The sequence below is a fragment of the Buteo buteo genome, chromosome 6, assembly GCF_964188355.1.
Source record: "Buteo buteo chromosome 6, bButBut1.hap1.1, whole genome shotgun sequence".
Taxonomy (NCBI): domain Eukaryota; kingdom Metazoa; phylum Chordata; class Aves; order Accipitriformes; family Accipitridae; genus Buteo; species Buteo buteo.
The window spans coordinates 26,850,626-26,867,530 of NC_134176.1; the positions used below are offsets into that span (position 1 = coordinate 26,850,626).

Here is a 16,905-nt window from a genome sequence, read left to right on the forward strand (position 1 = left end):
GCGACTACCCGAATCTGGAAAAAAAATAGTTGGTTTCTGTATTAAACTTGGGATCACTGAGAAGCCAGAGAGGGTGAATTCACTGACACAGCCCATTGCTGCTTTCTCGAAGTCCCTCCCTCCCCCCGCCCGCAGTTTCGCGCTGCCCCGCTCCCGTTGGCGCAGGACAGCGGGGAGCACACACTGCCATTCACCGTCACACCGGGGGTCGCTGCCTTATACCGAGGTCCCGGCTTGAGAAATCCCCCGCAGACAGCGGCCACCACAAGCTGCGCGTCCTTTTGAAGCAACCCGAAACTTCACCGCCTGCCCCAAAATGACCCAAACGTGCCGGGCTCAGCCCTGCTCCTTCTTTCCCACGTCCCCCGTGACAAGCGGGCAACGCCTGCTGCCCACGGGGACCGTCCCTCAGCCTCTGGGGTCCCCAGAAGAAGCGGCTCGCCCTTGTCCAGCTCCTTCCTCAGGAGAAGGGGCCGCAGTGCCCCGTTTCTCCGGCCTTGCAGCCTGTGGCAGCCAGGACGCGGCTCGGCCCTGGAGCCTGCCCGGCAGCCACGGCCCTGCCAAGCCACGGCCTCTGCGCCTCTGTCCCGGCTGGGCGGCCGGGACACCGCGCCGCAGCTCAGCCAGCGGGCCGGCTGTGCAAGCAGGCAGGCAGGCAGGCAGCGGCGAGGAGGCCACGAGGGACGCGAGCACGGCCCGCGGCCCCGGGCGCTCCCGCCGGACCCCGCGGCTGCGTGGGTAGGCCGCGGGGCCGGCCGCTCCCCCCCTCCTCCGCCCGGCGCCGCCAGGGGGCGCTGTGTCCCGCGGGCAGCGCGGCGCCTCGCCAGGGGGCGCTGCCGCTCGGCCGCCTCGGGCGAGGCGGGATCTCTGTGGTGACGCCGCACCCGGAAGCGTTCGCGGGGCGCGGCGGCGGGCGCCCCTGCCCGGGCGCAGGGGGCCGCGGGGCTGATGGACGGCGAGGCGAGGTGATGAATATTCATGCGGTAGCGCCCGCGGGGGCGGGGCCCGGGCCTCGCCCGCCCGTGTCCGGCCGGGTGCTGATGGCGGGAGGCAGCGCCGGGGCGGGTGGAGCCGGGGCCGGCGGCCGGTGAGGAGGGGGACCGGGCTCGGGGGTGCCTCGGCGGGTCGGCGGGGAGGTGGGCACCCCCGAGAGCTGAGTGCCGGCCCGCGCGTCTTCCTCCGTTGCAGGCCTGGCCCCCGGCTGGACGGGCTGTTCCTGCGGCGCTTCCTGCGGCTGCAGGCCGTGCTCTTCCCCGGCTGGCCCTCCCCCAGCGCCCTGATGTTCCTGACGCTGCTCGGCGTCGCCTTGCTGGGTGAGCCTGGGGGGCCGCACCCCGCCTCTGCTCCCCCTTCCCCCGTGCTCCCCCCCCGCCTTTTGCCGTGCCACCGCTGGCCTTCATGTCCCGCCTGCGCTTGCCTCTCTCCTCCAGAGCAGCTGGTTATTTACCAGGTCGGCGTCATCCCCAGCCGGTACTATGAGGTCCTGGGGAACAAGGACTTCTCCGGGTTCAAAACGCTGACTGCCGTTGCCCTGACTCTGATCGTAGCGAACTCCACGGTAAGGCAGGCCAGAGGCTCCCGTGTCTTGGGAGGGAAAGGGAAAGCTGCCCCTGGCCCCCGGCGTGATCCTGGTGCCAAAGGATCGAGGTCTGCCCTTGCTCCGTTAGGTAGCTACCTGTGGGACAGATCACTGGTACGAACTGTTAGTTTTTATTTCACTCGGGGAAATGCTTGTTCTAATCGCTCGTCTTTTCCCGTCTGTCTCCTTGCCCTCATTCCAGCTAAAGAGCTTCGACCAGTTTATCTGCAACATGATGTACGTGAGCTGGAGGAAATCCCTCACCGAATACCTCCACAGCTGCTACTTCCAAGGCCAGGTCTACTACAGCCTGCACGTGCTGCGCGAGGACATCGATAACCCGTAGGCTGCTTGTGGCTTCTCTCAGCCTCTTGCTTGGCTTCTCCTGGGCTGCTCTGCACCTTTTCCTGACTTCTCTGTCTCTCTGGGTAGGGGCTTGAGCCCTAGAAGCATTTGCCATCTGGGCACAAATAGCCTTTTCTGCCCTGGGTGGGAGGTGGTGCCTGTTGCTGGGATCTCCCATGACTGCTGGTCATGAGGTGGTTTTAGGAGTAGGATGTTTCTGTTGCGAGGCAAATGGAGGCCCAGCAGAACAGGGAACTAGTGCTGCTATAAAACATGCCATCTGCAGACTCAACCCTTGAAACTCAGTGTGATGTTGCAAAGGGCCTGGCTGGAGTCAGAGAGCACTGCCTCTCCCTGCCTTCACGCAGCCAGTGTGTTAGGACAGTCCCCGTTGTTCTGTTTGAACTTCAACCACCAGAGCCTCCAGCTGAACACAGTTCTTTTTTAGTTGGGTTTTTAGTGGTTTCAATAACCAATGGGAGTTACATCCAGGAAGGGCTTTGTTTTGCACTGTATGAGGGCCGCCTTTCCTGTTCCTAGGAAGGAAATGTCAGAGGTGACTTGAAATATGAGAGAAGGAGGAGCATTCAGTCCCTCCTTGCTTATCTCAGTCCACCTCGAGATCCCCTTCCAGTTTGCTTTGTGCACTGTCGTGCTTACTGCAGAGCTGCTGATCTAACCCGGGCTGTGCAGCGAAGGTTGAACGCCTTCCTTCCTCACAACTGCGGGCTGACCCTGGCCTTCCAGCCTGTCCTTGCTGGACACTGCTGTTGTAATTATTCACTTTGAAGTATTAAAGATCCTACATTAGATATCATGTGAGAGGTAGAGGCTTTTTTTCCCCTCCAGAATTTAAAGAAGTTGTTATTAAATACTTGCTGAAAAACTAGAAACCAGGGGATAACTTCTTCCAAATTATGTGGCTTTATACAGTTGTTTTGAGACCCTAAGCTCTCCTCCCCTGGAGGGGACGCTTCTGGTCACACGTTGTTGGTACCAGAGGAGACCGGGCCTGAGGTCCCTGTGAGAAATGGCTGTCTTGCAGGGACTCCTAACTGTTGCCCATAGTGGTGACCTCAAGGAACTGAAGCAGCTGCCGTGCTTCTGCTGCCCAGTGCTCCTGGCTGCCTGTCCTTGCCTCTTTGTTGCACAGTGTGGTGGTTTGTGTGGCTGCAGAATGGAATCGTGCTGGGTATCTCGGATGTTTTTTTTTTCTGTATCATTTTTCAGCCAGATGCGTTCCCTGGCTGCTTCTGCTGGCCTAGTGCTAGGAGACAGCCTGAGTAAGAGCAATCAGCTGTGCGCCAGGGGTGCAGCAAGCAAGGAGAGGTCTTAGCTTGGGTCAAACAGCCCTACTGCCGAACGTGAAATCACAGCTTCATGATGTTGATGCACTTTCCAGCCGCTGATGGGGTTACTCCCACCCTAGTTAAATGTTCATTTCTGGTAGTGTTTTGCAATTGTATGGAGTTGCAAGGACAGGTTAAAAAGCCATGCCTGTCACCAAGGCATGCAGTGCTTCCCAGGCAGTGTAGCACATTGGCCACGGCTAGAAGCTTCTGCATGCCTGTCTTTTTCTTTGGTGGGGGTGGGGAAGGGGAGGACAGAGGCCCCTCTCCACATTGACTATCCTGCTCAGGTTTATTTTTAACCAGGGAGTGTGTTCACGTTGTGCAGTGAAATGCATGAGATAACTGGGTCAGTCTGCTCTGCAGTGATAGAGCCAGCTCTCCTGACCTCAGCAGACCGAACGTGTGGGATTGCTGCAGAGTATTTTTCATTACCACCTTGTTTCTGCTCAAACATCCAATCTTATTGTTCAGTGTCTTTTTTGGTGCCACTACAAATATTTTCTTTATCTTGCAGTTTCTTGGTAAGAATTTTTTCCCTGCACCGGGTACTTAGAGAATGAACTAGAGCAACAAAGTGACCTCCATTATGCAGTGCAAAACAAACTGAGTGTTAGATGCATGGTGTCATCCATCTAGAAGGAATGAAGAGTGGGTTAGGAGTGGCATACAAACACCTGCAGCTCCTAGCAGGGCATTCGAGTTGATGTTTATGTGTTATCATTACATGTTGCTTAATAGCTCATAAAAAGCAATATCCTGCCATGAGTCTATAGTATGACTTAAATTATAACTTTATGGGAACAATTACAGTCTGAGGAAAAGGAAAAATTATGACTGTAAGGTCAGTCAGGGTGAGAGCTGCCCCAAAATTAAATCCATTGCTGTTCCAGGACTGTAAAAAGAGTTGAGAGATGAATGTCCCTGTGGTTGTATCTGCACTGATGTCTAAGTGGGAGTCCAGTCTTGCTCTTCATTCTGGACTCTAGCATTCACAGTTGTGGCCTTTCCACCTGTGCTTAGAGCATCAGACTGAAGCTCTCATCCACGTGTTCTGGACAGATGAGGTGCCAAGGGAGTAAATATGCTGAAATCCTTTCTAGTTACCCTAAATGCAACTCCTGCTCAGCAGTGGGCGAGATGGGACTTGAGGGTCTGTCACCCATGTGCCTGCTGCCGATGGGGTGCGCTGCTGCCTGCTCTTGTGGGATGGAGGTGGGTGGAAGCACTTTCTTCCTTGCAGTAAAGGGACTGGAGCACACTCCATGTAGGGCGAACGGACCAGCTACTGTGGAAGGGTTGGCTTTGATGGAAGCGTTTGCAAATGTCCAACAGCTGGTGAAGGCCTGGCCTGTGCCCTAGCCAGTCCTTGTGGCTCTGGTGCCTGAGATGCAGCACAAGTACTGAAGGTTTGGGGGAGAGTCAGTAGTTTTTGGTAGTACAGGGGTGGGTCCAGGAGAGGAGTAAAGGACAAGGATGCAGAGACCTTTAGCACAGAGTTGAGCAATGTTGCACGTGGAACAAGGGGTTAATACAAGGAACAGGGTGAAAGTAACAGAAGGAGCTGTTCTTCCTGGGTGCCAGGAAGGCCCTTGGGTGGGTCCTTCTGGGCCATGGAAATTGTCTCCTATGGGGGAACAGGAGTCACAGCTGCAGGTCCCTCCCAGGCAGGGTTGTTCACTTGCACCCTGTTCTAAGTTCAGGTAATGAAACAGCCTGGCTTGTACTCTGTTAGGGAGTTAGTACTGGTTCTCGCTCCTGGGCTTTAACAGCATCAGTGGCTCTTTGTGTTGAGCAGAGACCAGCGCATCAGCCAGGATGTGGAGAGGTTCTGCAGGCAGCTCAGCTCCATGGCCAGCAAACTCATCATCTCGCCCTTCACGCTGGCCTACTACACGTACCAGTGCTTCCACAGGTAAGGACCCATACTGGCCCTGCTTTCACACCTCTTTCTTATGCTCTTTTTTGAAGCCTGGCACCCATGTTACAACTCACCAGAGGAACACTTGTACATATGGGTGAGCGGTCTCTGCACTGCAAAGGCAGTTCTGCCTTGGGGATGCTGGAGTGTGCAGTGCTGGCCCCCAGACCTCTGTGAAAGCCAAGAGAGGTGACAGTTGAGGGCTCTGACTGCTTGAGCCCAAGGGTGCTAGGGTATACTTTTGCTTGGATTAGTAGCTGACCTCTCCTTCTCCTCTGTAGCACAGGCTGGCTAGGCCCGGTGAGCATCTTTGGGTATTTCATCATTGGGACGATTGTCAACAAGGTATTGATGAGCCCAATTGTGTCTAAACTTGTGCAGCAGGAAAAACTGGAGGGGGATTTCAGGTGAGTCCCAGCAGGGAAGTGTTTTCACTGCCTCTTGGCAGCTCCTGCGAAAGCTGCATTTTTGTCCCTGTTCAGTGCTATGTACGCAGCTACTTCTCTTGTCCGTGACTTTGCCCGCAGTCAGAGAAGCCTATCTGCACAGCGCTGCCCCAAAGTCCGTGTACTGAGCCCCCACCACCCCTTTCACTGCCCTATGTCATGGCAGGCAGTGCCCTTGCTTCAGTATCCTGGTTCAGTCTCCAGGCTGCTTGCCTGGTCATTGCTGTTGCTGGTGCCTCTGCTAGGGTATTGGATGTGTTCAAGAAAACTGCACATGGAGCTTCCTTGGGTGCAGATGCAAGTTCAGTGAACTGCATCTACTGACAGAAATCAGGTTTCTGCCTCAGCACCACCTTTATGAAGTGCCCAAAACAGCACAGTCTTTCCATATGCTCTGTAACTCGTCCCCTCCCCTTCCCCTGCAGGGTTGGCTGGGTGTGTGGCAGGCGGCTTTGCAGCTTTCCCTGGGGCTCAGGGCATCCAGGGACAGCAGCAGAAGCTGGTATGGCACAGGGAGCCCAAACCAGGCCAGTTGGCTGTGGTGATTCTGTATGGTGGAGATGCTGGGCTAGCAAACAGGAGGCCCAAGGGCTGAGAAGATGTGCACAGAGAACAGGATATCAAAATGATGCACCACTGAGCTGGCCCAGAATTATGTCATCTTGTGCTAAGCCTTGGTCTCTGGTGCCTTTTTGAGCTTATTGAGTATTTCTGTCAAGAGATGCCTCATATCAGTGCTCTGTCAGATGCAAGACAAGTTTCCTTTAGCAAGGATGTTGGCTACATAATTCGCTGGGCATTTGTGCACAATACTGATGATGTTTCTTTGGGTTGTGCAGGTTCAAGCACATGCAGATTCGTGTCAATGCGGAACCAGCTGCTTTCTACAGGTTAGTAGCATTCATTTCTTTACATCCTTGTAAGGATCCTCCCAGCTCAGGGCATCCTTGTTGTATTCATGTATCACAGAGGAGTCCAAGTCCTGTTGCTGCAGCCGGAGCTTTCTGTCCCCTCTGTCGTGCTGAAGTATCATACAGCTCTGACGCTCTGTTCTCCTTTGCATTCTGCACGTCATCTGCAGAAATACTCCACAGCAGCTGGAGACAACTATTTTTTCTCTGCCTCCCTTCTGACATCCCCAGAGGCCTGATACAGATTTGGTGCTGGCTTAGAGACCATTTCTGATGTTTTGCCAGGTCCTTACCTGAAAGATTGCTCAAGGTCTCATTGCATCTTGTCAGGATGTTCCCCCAGGGACTTGTTGCAGGTTGCTTCTGGCCCCATCCTGCTGCTGCTAACCTGCATGTCTTCTGTGGGTGTGCTAGCTGTTGCCTGGCCTCCTTACCTCTGTTGCTCCTCTAGGTCAGTCTGTGCCCTGACTCTCTCAACACTGTACTGCTACTCTGTGAGTTTGCTCAGTGTTGTTTACCCCAGAGCTGAGCGCACAGTTGGGAGCCTGGCAGCACCTCCCCTCTTAGTGATGCCCTGAAGTCTGTCGAGCTGTTGCTTGGAGCCTTTAAGGTGTTTCACAGAAATGGCTAGAACCCAGAAAAAGGGCCACGATTTTACTGTAGCTTGTGCTGGGGTGCCTGGTTGGTGGGAGGAGGTCATTGCTCCTCTCTTGTCAAGTGTCTGCCGTAGCCCTGCATGTTGTGAAATCACACTTCTTCCAGGAATTTAAGCAAGCAGCAGCTGTCCTGTCTCTGGTCTTCCCTGCTTGTGATCTGTATTTGGTTCCTTCATGCTGTAATGACTGAGCATTTCAAGTGTTGTGGTGCTGTCCCCAAAGTGGTTTGATTCAAAATAACCAAATCCATAAATATTTATATTGACAGGCATGAAACTCTGATTTAAATAACTGAAATCAGTCTTGGTTTGTATTGGCAAGTTTGAGTTATTTCTTTGTGGACTGGTTGATTCTTATTGGTTGATGATAATTTTTCTTAATGGAGAAGATAGTCTAATTATGTGCCCTTCATTAAGCTGCAGTACTTTTCCTCACAATTTTGAAGTTTTTTATCCTATTACTAAGTAGAAAATGGAAAGTGAATTATTATACCAGAAAATGGAGTGTATTAACTTAGTACAGTTCATTATATAGAAAAGCTTCACTTGGTGGGAAGCTAGAATTTAATTGAATTGCACAAAATGAGGCATTTTCATGGTATGAATCTTAATTAAAAATAAAGGAATTTTTTAAAAGGTTGCATTCCTAGAATTCTGCAAGAGGAGGAACACATGGCGAGTGGCTGGTTTTGATTGCCAGACTTCTGTAGCTTGTAGAAGCTGTTGGTTGGATCTTGTCCTCTTGCACCTGCCTAATGATCGTTTTGGTAAACGAAGAAACAAAACGTGAGCACTGTCACCTTTTTACTTCTTTCTGTGTTTCTAAGCCTTTGGCAAAATTGCTTTAAAAGTGAACTGAATGGGAGGAAAAGCTGAAACCATTACAGCAATCTATCTGTCTGCAAAAGAAATAATAGCTCTGGTTGCCAGTGCCTTCCTCGCTTTTAACTCATTGTTTCCAAGGCTTTGTCCTTTCCAAATACTCAGCAGCAAAGACTGCAGCTCAGTGGTTACCTGAAATGGGCTGTGAGGCAGTAATGCCAAACTGCGGTCTAACTGGATGTATTTTTGAGAAAGAAAATGTGTTTTTCTAAGAAGCAAGAATCTTTAGAACTGACTCTTCAAAAATCCTAATTTGTATTTTTTTGTGCAGCTCCTGGCCCTATCTGCTCTGGGCCTAGTGACTCCCCCCTTGCATGGACCGTGGTGGGAGTGTGGGTGTGTGTGCTGGGCACAAGCGTGTGTTGGGTGGCAGGGGGAATAGCTGCTGTGGCAGGTGGGAGCCTGGAGTGAGATGTGGAGCTCTGTCTGCATTTTGCCACCTGAGGGCAGGCCAGCCCTTGCGAAGGAGCAGAAGGAGCTGCCATGCTTGCTGAAGGTGGTGGTTTAGAGCCGAGATGTGCCTCCTTGCTACTGGCTCAGCCTGGCTGTGGGAGCATCGCTGCTAGCTCAGGTGGTGGGCGACCCCCTGGTGCCCTCGGAGATAGCCCTGGGAAAGGGGGGGCCTGTGGGGCTGGGGTCACCCACACTGGGGGCTGCACTGACCGCAGCATGTCTGTGTCCTGCTCCTCTGGGGTGGGGAACGGGAAGAGGTGGACTGGGGCTGCTGGCCATGCAGTGGTGTTGCCTTGCTGTCACCTTCTGGACTCAACCCTGCCCTCTCCTTCCTGGCAGTGTAGCAGTGCCGTCCCTCTCTTCTGACCAGGCTCTGCTTGGAAAGCGTGTGTGACCTTGGGTGTGCATTGTTCCAGGCTGAGGCCTCGCTGACAGTGTCTGGCCTTGCCTCACCTTCTCCTGTGTGCAACAGCAGCATCCACAGGCTCTGGGAGAGATTTGCAGGGTTGTTTGTTGCTGCCAGAGTTTCTTGGTGAAGCTCTTCAGGAAGGCGCTCTTGGCTCTTCAGTTCCTGCTCAACCAAGAGCTTGTTGCTTGGAAGCTAAGGTGCCAGACGCTTTGCAAGCCTCAGTCCTAAAGCCCGTGCTTTGACCTGATTGTGGTGCTCGTGGGATGTCTGTGGCATGTTGCAACCTTATTTTGCAGGGCCGGGCGAGTGGAGCACATGCGCACGGACCGGAGGCTGCAGAGCCTGCTGCAGACCCAGAGGGAGCTGATAGGGAAGGAGCTGTGGCTATACAGTGAGTGGGGAGTTTGGGCTGTGAAGTGGGGCATGTGGTAGCTCCGTTGCGGTGGTCCACAGGCTTGGGAACCCTCCTGCTAGAGCAGCAGTGCTGGGTTTTCCACTCCCGCCTATTGCTGGAGCGTGAAAGCCCTGAGGGTGAACAGAGGGTGCCTCCTGCAGTCCTAAATGGGAATCCTGTTGTGAAAAAGCCTCGGAGAGCAAAGTTGTGGAGGACCCAGCAAAGTCAGAGAATGCAGGCCCCAAAAGGGGAATCTGCAGAAAACTATGCTTTTTATGGGGCAGGTGTTTAATGGCCAAGAAGAGAGGGAAGGACTTGAGATTTGGGGAAGGAGAAGACTCTGTATGTGTGGTTGGGAGCTGTGGAAACTTCTTTCCTATAGAGCCTGTCCCTTGAGCATAGTTGTGCCTGGAAAAATCTCCCTTCTGCCTTTGTCTCTGGTCCAGGTTTTGGCATTAAATGACCACTATCAAGACAGCTCTTCCTCATCTCACCAGCATAATGATCTTCTGAGCAGCTTAAAGGGAGGGAGAGCCCTGAACACAGCTGTATCTGTGGGAGTTTGGGGTCTTAAGTCTTTCTGCCTCTCCTGTGCTTCAAGACAGACTTCACAGCCAACCATCGTGCCCCAGAGCTTCCTTTTTGCCCTCCCTCCTGTTTCTTGTGAGTTATCCAGGCCCCTGCAAAGTAGAAACAAGCAGGCAAAGTGGCTTTTGCCCCATAGTGGTTCCTGAGCTGTGTGTCTGGATGATGTTTCTCTGCTCAGGGGCCTGCCCCAAAGTGCTCTTTGCTTGGAAAATGAATTTTCACTGTGTTGCTTGTGCTATCATGTGAAACAGGTGGTTCTGCTCTGGTGCATTGTGAAGGGCTGAGGCAAGACCACGGGTCTTCCTCTGACTGGGCTCATGAGCTGCACTTGAGCCTGGCTGGGACAGAGGTTCTCACCCTAACTCACTGTCTTCTCTTAATGTGCTTCTGACAAGTTGGGATCAACACCTTTGACTACCTGGGCAGCATCCTGAGCTATGTGATCATTGCCATTCCCATCTTTTCTGGGGTCTACGGTGACCTGAGTCCAACAGAGCTCAGCGCCCTTGTCAGCAAGGTGAGCTAAGGGTGAGCTCCCAGACCCCGTTGTGGAGGGTGTGCGGGCACTGAGGATGGAGGTTGCATGTGGGGCTGGTGGCACTGAGGCTGGGTAACCTGCAGCAATTGACCTTCAGCTTAGAGTGTCCCTGCCCGTGGTGGCCTGGAAATGGGAGCTTGGAGCCAGTTGGTGTGTGATTAACCTGGGGGTGAGATCTGTCAAGGACACATCTACGTAAGCGTTTCCTAGCTCAGACCTCTGTGTCTAAAAAAAACCAGGGGGTCAGAAAGCCTCTGGCTTTCAGCAGTATGGCTGGGGATTGGGTCCGCACAGTGCTGCGGGTCCAGGTTATGCCCTGGGCTGCTGCACGTGGTGAGCCTGGCCACCTGTGAGGCTGAGCTGGCTTGCATTTGCCTTCCTGACCTGACTTGTTCCCAGATACTCAAAACTGGCTTGTGACAGAGAATGCAGAGCTAAAAATAGCTAAGTGGGCACTGCAGGCTGAGATACCCTGCTCTGAACCATGTACGGTGCTGGGGCAAGGCTGGTGGCATGCATCTGCATGACTTAGGGTGAGCATGCTGGGCCCTGGGCTGGCCAGCAGGCACTCTGCAGACACCATCCCTGGGTGGCAGGAGATGTGTCCACCTGGCAAAAACTGCTATACTGAGCAGGGAAGCCTTGCTCCATCCAAACATGGTCATCTTCTCCTTCACTCCCACCACCCTGGGTGACTTCTCCAACCCTACTTCATCTTGCTGGGACTGCTGACATGGCCAAATGTCTGGACTCCTTGGCTGCCTCCTTGCAGCCATGGAGGAAGGGGCAGTGCTCCAGCTCAGCGCTGACCCTTCCTCTGGCGTGTGATTTCTCCCCAGAATGCCTTTGTTTCCATCTACCTTATTGGCTGCTTCAGCCAGCTCATAGATCTCTCCAGCACTGTGACCGATGTAGCTGGCTACACGCACAGGTGAGCTCTGCGGGCAGATCTCTGCAGGAAAGGGAAATGTGGGACAAGAATCTGCCCAGGTCTGTGCTAAATAAATAAGAAACAATTGCTTGTGAGCAAGCATAGACAAGTTTGGATATTGTGAGGAGGCTGCTGGAGTTGTCCCTGGCATTCATGCAACCTCCTGTTTGTCTAGGATTGGTGAACTACAGGAGACCTTGTTGAGCCTTGGCAGAAAAAAAAATAACAACTACTCAGAAGCCAAAGCCAGCTGGGATTTGGATGGGTGAGTCTCCTCTCAGCAACTGGCTGGCTTGCAGCTTACATGCCAGAGTGTGGGGCTGTCATGGGGTGGAGGTGCCCCTTGGTGTCACAACCTGTTGCATGCAGTTGGTGGAGCAGGCAGTGCTTACTGTGATCTGTCATTCCCGGGGTGCATGGGGCAAAGCTGGTGTCACAGAGGCACAGGAGGTCTCAGCGTGATCGCTTACCCCCGGATCTCTCCTCCTTTGTCTTGGTGGTGGCCCAGCAGCCATTCTGGGGAGGACCCAGTGCCAAGGGACACAGCTTTCCTTCTGGAGCGAATGACACTCTCGGTGCCATCCTCTGGCAAGCTGCTCATCAAGGACTTGAGCCTCAGGATCTCACAAGGAAACAGTGTGATGATTGTGGGGAACACTGGCACAGGGAAGACATCTCTCCTGAGGGTCCTTGGGGGACTCTGGGAGAGCACGCAGGGTAAGGACTGCTGCTCACTGCAGCCTTCTCTCTCAACCAGGGCTGCCCTGTGTTTGGAAGGTGGCTCTGTGGGGTTGTAAGGCCAGTGCCACCTTGTAATGGTGAATATATCACTGATGCATTGGAGCCACCCATCTCTATTGCATACTCTGCTCTGGCTCTCATTGCTTTGCCCTGTGTTGCAAATACACCTATTCTGGAATTTATTAGTTACTTCCTGGGGCAGGGCTGCATGGGGGCGTGGGGGTGGGGGGTAATTGTTTGCTGGCACTGCAGGCTTGGCATGAGTGTGTCTCTGTGCAGGGAGCATCAAGATGCTGACCTGCTTTGGCCCTCGGGGAGTGGTGTTCCTGCCGCAGCGGCCCTTCTTCACCGATGGAAGCCTGCGTGAGCAGGTGAGCCCAGGGGCTGCCTCTACTCTGTCCCCAGTTCTGCTCCCAGCTGTGCCCTGCAAACCTTGTGCTGCAGAAAGGCCTGCAAGAGGGAGGATGCCTGTCGCTGCTCCTTCCCTCGTGTCTGAGTTCATGCCACTGCCATTGCGTCTCTGATGGACTGTGTCCAGCTCCCTCTGACATGGCTTCTTTTGCTCTGTTAAACAGGTGATCTATCCCCTGAAGGAGATCTATCCAGTTTCAGGTATTTTAATGGAAATTCATTAGAGCAATTAGCCAACCCAGCAGTGTCAACTCCCTGTCCTGTACATAGTGCAGCTTCTTCCCTACCATGCCCCTTCAGGAGCACTCATCCATTTTGCTTTTGTTGCCCTCTGCTTTTCCCTGGAAGACTTACCTTAGTGTAGGTTAAGGTCAGCTCTGTGTTCCCTCCCATTCTCTTGATGCAATGAGGACAAGCTGGCCACGCTCTGCATGTTGTGCTAGGTATGTGATACGTGTTGAGGCACCTTGCTGTTGGGATACATCTGATCTGTCTGGTACAACCTGCCTTTGGGCAAGCTATGTTTGCCTTCATCTCATTTTCCATCCACCTCCATCTTTCACTGTTCCTCTTTTTCAAATGATGTGCCAGGGCCTTGCATGCTGTCAAGGTCAGACTACATGGATCCTTTCTCTCCCCTGCCCTTTTCCCAAGTGAGGCCACATGTGGTCTGCTGCAGCTTGGAGATGTCCAGGTTTAAGTTTCTGTCTGAGTAAAGCGATGTTACGTGCTGCTTTCAAACACTTGGGAGTCACAGTCTTGCAGAGAGCAACTGCAGCTGTCAGCTACTGTTGTGGCTCTTCAGCAGCTTCAGAGGGGTCCATGGCTGATGCACAGCCCTTCTGCTCAGCTTCCATAGCTGCTGACTGTACCAGCTCAAGTGTATGTTCTGTTCCACGTCTGGTTCACCCTGAGATTTTTCCATCCCACATAGGATCCTTTTGCTGGCTGTTACCAGAGCCTTGCTCCCATGACTCCACCACCTGCAGCATACAGTGGGCAGTCAGCCATAAGAGAGCAGCTGGTGGGCAGGGCCTTGGCAATTGAAGCCTAGATCCTTGTGTTCTGGCTGTGTCCATATGTGACCATGGACTGAGCCAAGTCTCAGGTGTATCTGTGGAGCCCAGCTACATCCTGGCATGCTGCTCACAGGCATGGTTAACATTTTTAAGGAAGGTCATTCTTTGGGAGCTCTCTGTGCCAAAGCTGAGGACCTGATATAGTTAAGTGGTTGAGTCAGCTACACTGGATGTCAGGAGATCCTCCAATCCATCCCTCCTGCCCCACCGACTCCTTGCAGCTGTGTCCTCAGCACATATTGCCTCTGCTTATGCTTTACTGCTTTCTCCCCTAGGGTCTGCAGATGATGAGAGAATTGTGCGATTCCTGGAGCTGGCTGGGCTGGTGAGTCCCTGGTAATGCTGCTGCCGCCTTTGCTGGTGCTGCCAGTGAGGGAAGAAGGGGTGAGGTTTTGTGGCAGAACAGCATGACTCTGTGCTGGACACATGCAGGGACATTGTCTGCAGCTGGGAGCAGGACTGTCCATGGGACAGGCAGAGGAGGAGGGATACAGAGCAACTTCAACTCAAGCAGGAAAAGAGAGAGTAGCAGGAAGGGGGTGGTTATGCTCAGGGCCATGGGCTGACAGGGTTGGGGGCTGTGTTTACAAGTCTGCCATGCTCTCTGCAGACTGATTTGCTGGCAAGGGCTGGAGGACTGGACAAGCACGTGGACTGGAACTGGTAAGGGAGCTTGCTGTCTGTGTGAATTTGGGTGATCCCTCCGGGTGGGGAACACGTCTAAGCAGATGCACATTGCTGCTGGACTTAGGAATATTTGTGTCATGTAGGAGGTGGGCAGTATACAGGGGCAAAGCCTTCATGCCCCAAGTATCAATGTCATCACCAGCCATGCTGCTCTGCAGGCACCTGACTGTGCACAGGGGTGCAGAGCCAGTCCCAGCATGGAGGGGGACACAGGGGACACACAGGGACAGTTGCTTGCTGGGGTATCCCATATCAGCAACCATAAGCTCTTCGGCAAACGAGCTCTTTTTATTGAGGGAGATTTTGAATCTCAACCCTGCTGCAGGTATGACATCCTGTCCCCAGGGGAGATGCAGAGGCTCTCGTTTGCACGGCTCTTCTACCTCCAGCCAAAATATGCAGGTGAGTGAATGACTGCAACAGAAAAGGGGGGGAGGGTGGGAAAGGCCTTTGGTGTAAAGAGAAGCTGGTACAGAGAGAACTTATGAAATCCCTTCTTTGCTAGGAACATGCTGCGTCTTCATTGTTATTTTACCAGTGTAGCACACAGAGGATTCAGGGTGAAAACATTTCATTATCTGTGTGGAGGGTGGTGAATCAAGAGGCTGTATATAAAACATTCTCTTCTTGGGGAACTAGTGATTAATATTCTTGGTCCAGGTCCGATGGCACCTGAAGAAGCCCCCTCTCGGCATGCTCACTGGTTGCCACGTGAAGAAGTGTGCATGCTAGGGAGCATGGCATCAGCTGCCATATCTGAAGCTCATGAACCTCTGCAGGGTTCTGGATGGAATGTGGGAAATTTAGCTGTAACGCAGCAAAAGAAGTGAAGGAGCAGTGGAAGAAACGGTCCTGAGAGATCACAGAAGCAGCTCCTGTTAGCAGATGGGGCTAATTCCTTTGCATACATAGATTGCTAGTGACTGCTGGGGACTGGCGGGGGCTGTTGGAGGACTTGTCATGAGGGCCAGGGTGGGTGTGGGTGAACAGAGCCAGTGTCGGTAGCATGTAGCCACATCTAAGTACCTCTCTTCCCCTGAAGCCTGCGGTGTGTTTCAGTGCTGCCTGGGCAGAAGGAACCTGTGGATTGCAGACTAAAAGCTGTAGACATGATGTAAACCAAATTAAATTTATCTGCTCCAGATCTGTAGTATTTACCCTTAACTGACAGGAGGGTGCCTCAGGCCATCCTGGATGCTCCAGGTGGGAGGGGTGCACAGGCTGCTGCTCAGCCTGGTGCTCTTGCATACCACCTGCCTTGAGAAGGTTGCATCTTGGCTTTCACAACGGTGAGGACGAGGCAGTGGCTGGCAGCTGTTGAGGGAGAGGAATGAGGTGAACGGCGCTGCTTGGGTGGATTCAAGGGCTTGTGGGGAAGGGCAGCTTTCCCAGTTGACTGACACCAGCTGTACCACAGGAAAATCAGAGTCCTTGGGCTTCTCCAGATGCTCTTGGTGAACTCAGGTTAATATATGAAATGTTCTCTGCAGTTGCTGCTCTTTTGCCTAGGGGGAGTTGACTGATTGGGACGGGATTTGTGGCGCTCATGACTTTTCTCTTAGTGCTAGATGAAGCCACCAGCGCCCTCACAGAAGAGGTGGAGCATGAACTGTATCGTGTGTGCCTTCAGCTGGGCATGACGCTGATTAGCGTGGGACACAGGGCCAGCCTGGAAAAGGTGAGACAGGGAGACAGCGCTCCATGCCTGCCTGGTGGTGGCAAGAAAGGGGAGGTAGAGAGGGGCCCTGGTGAGCAGAGGGGAGTGACTGAGGTTGGCAAGCCTCACGGTGGGAGGACATACCCTCATAGAAACATCCCTCAGTCATTGTGTTATTGAATTGCAGTTCCACAGCTGGATTTTGAAACTTCATGGGGAGGGAAGATGGGAGCTCACTCAGCGCGAGAAGGTGAAGCGGCTCCCAGTGGGGGAAGGATGCTGAAAAACATGCCCTTGTCTGGTCAGCCGCAGAACCTGTACACGCATGGGAAAGCTCTGAATAGTAGACATGGAGCTGCCGAGCCAGCGGCTGTCAACAAGGGATTCATCCAGTGCAAGACCAGTTCTGGATTTTGCTGATGGACACAGAGCCAAGTCTGAACTCATGGTGTGGGGTTCTGCCAGGAGCAGATACATCTATGCCATCCTTCTCCCACCCCCTTCTCCTGCCTCCCTCCCTCTCATGGGGGAAAGGGCTGAGCTGCTAGGCTGCCCAAAGAGAAGATGCTGCTTATGGGGCTTTTAGAAGCAATGGTGAGAGAAACCTCCACTTGTCCAGGATGCAGTGGTGCAAGGCTAGGATGCAGCCTCCTGTTCTGCCCTCTGTGCCTTGCTGGGACCTCTGTCTCTTTGATGCACAGCTCTGCAGAACAGACTTCTGTACCTGTGGCTCTGTTGAGGGTTGTGCTCCCCAGCAGGAGCCAAGGGATGCACTGTAAGGGGAAGAGAATGCTGGCACAGAAAAGGGGCATGTCTCTGCTCTCCTTCTGACACAGGGTTACAGGTCAAAGGAACATTTCTGTATTAAAATCTGGGGCCTGTTTTCCAAAGATTTTTATGGAGAAGAGTCAGTATTTGTTAACCAGACT

The 16,905-nt window shown here is 53.3% G+C and overlaps 1 protein-coding gene across 11 annotated transcripts; it reads left to right on the forward strand.

Moving 5' to 3' along the window:
• Positions 1-859: 859 nt before the first annotated feature.
• On the forward strand, positions 860-16,888 carry ABCD4 (ATP binding cassette subfamily D member 4). 11 transcript variants are annotated; one of them, XM_075030208.1, is made up of 19 exons: positions 860-965; positions 1,189-1,313; positions 1,431-1,558; positions 1,782-1,921; positions 5,072-5,188; positions 5,476-5,601; positions 6,480-6,530; positions 9,247-9,341; positions 10,328-10,449; positions 11,310-11,401; positions 11,577-11,666; positions 11,910-12,118; positions 12,422-12,513; positions 12,718-12,754; positions 13,908-13,957; positions 14,243-14,295; positions 14,645-14,721; positions 15,882-15,997; positions 16,164-16,883. In XM_075030208.1, exons 1-19 carry the CDS (start codon positions 949-951, stop codon positions 16,257-16,259), a joined length of 1,833 nt encoding a protein of 610 aa, XP_074886309.1. In that variant the 5' UTR covers positions 860-948; the 3' UTR covers positions 16,260-16,883. The 11 variants fall into 11 exon arrangements, 7 of the variants coding, with proteins under 7 accessions (XP_074886309.1, XP_074886305.1, XP_074886306.1 ...); XM_075030204.1 differs by having other exon boundaries at positions 961-1,087; XM_075030205.1 differs by having other exon boundaries at positions 961-1,087; positions 11,913-12,118.
• Positions 16,889-16,905: the final 17 nt, after the last annotated feature.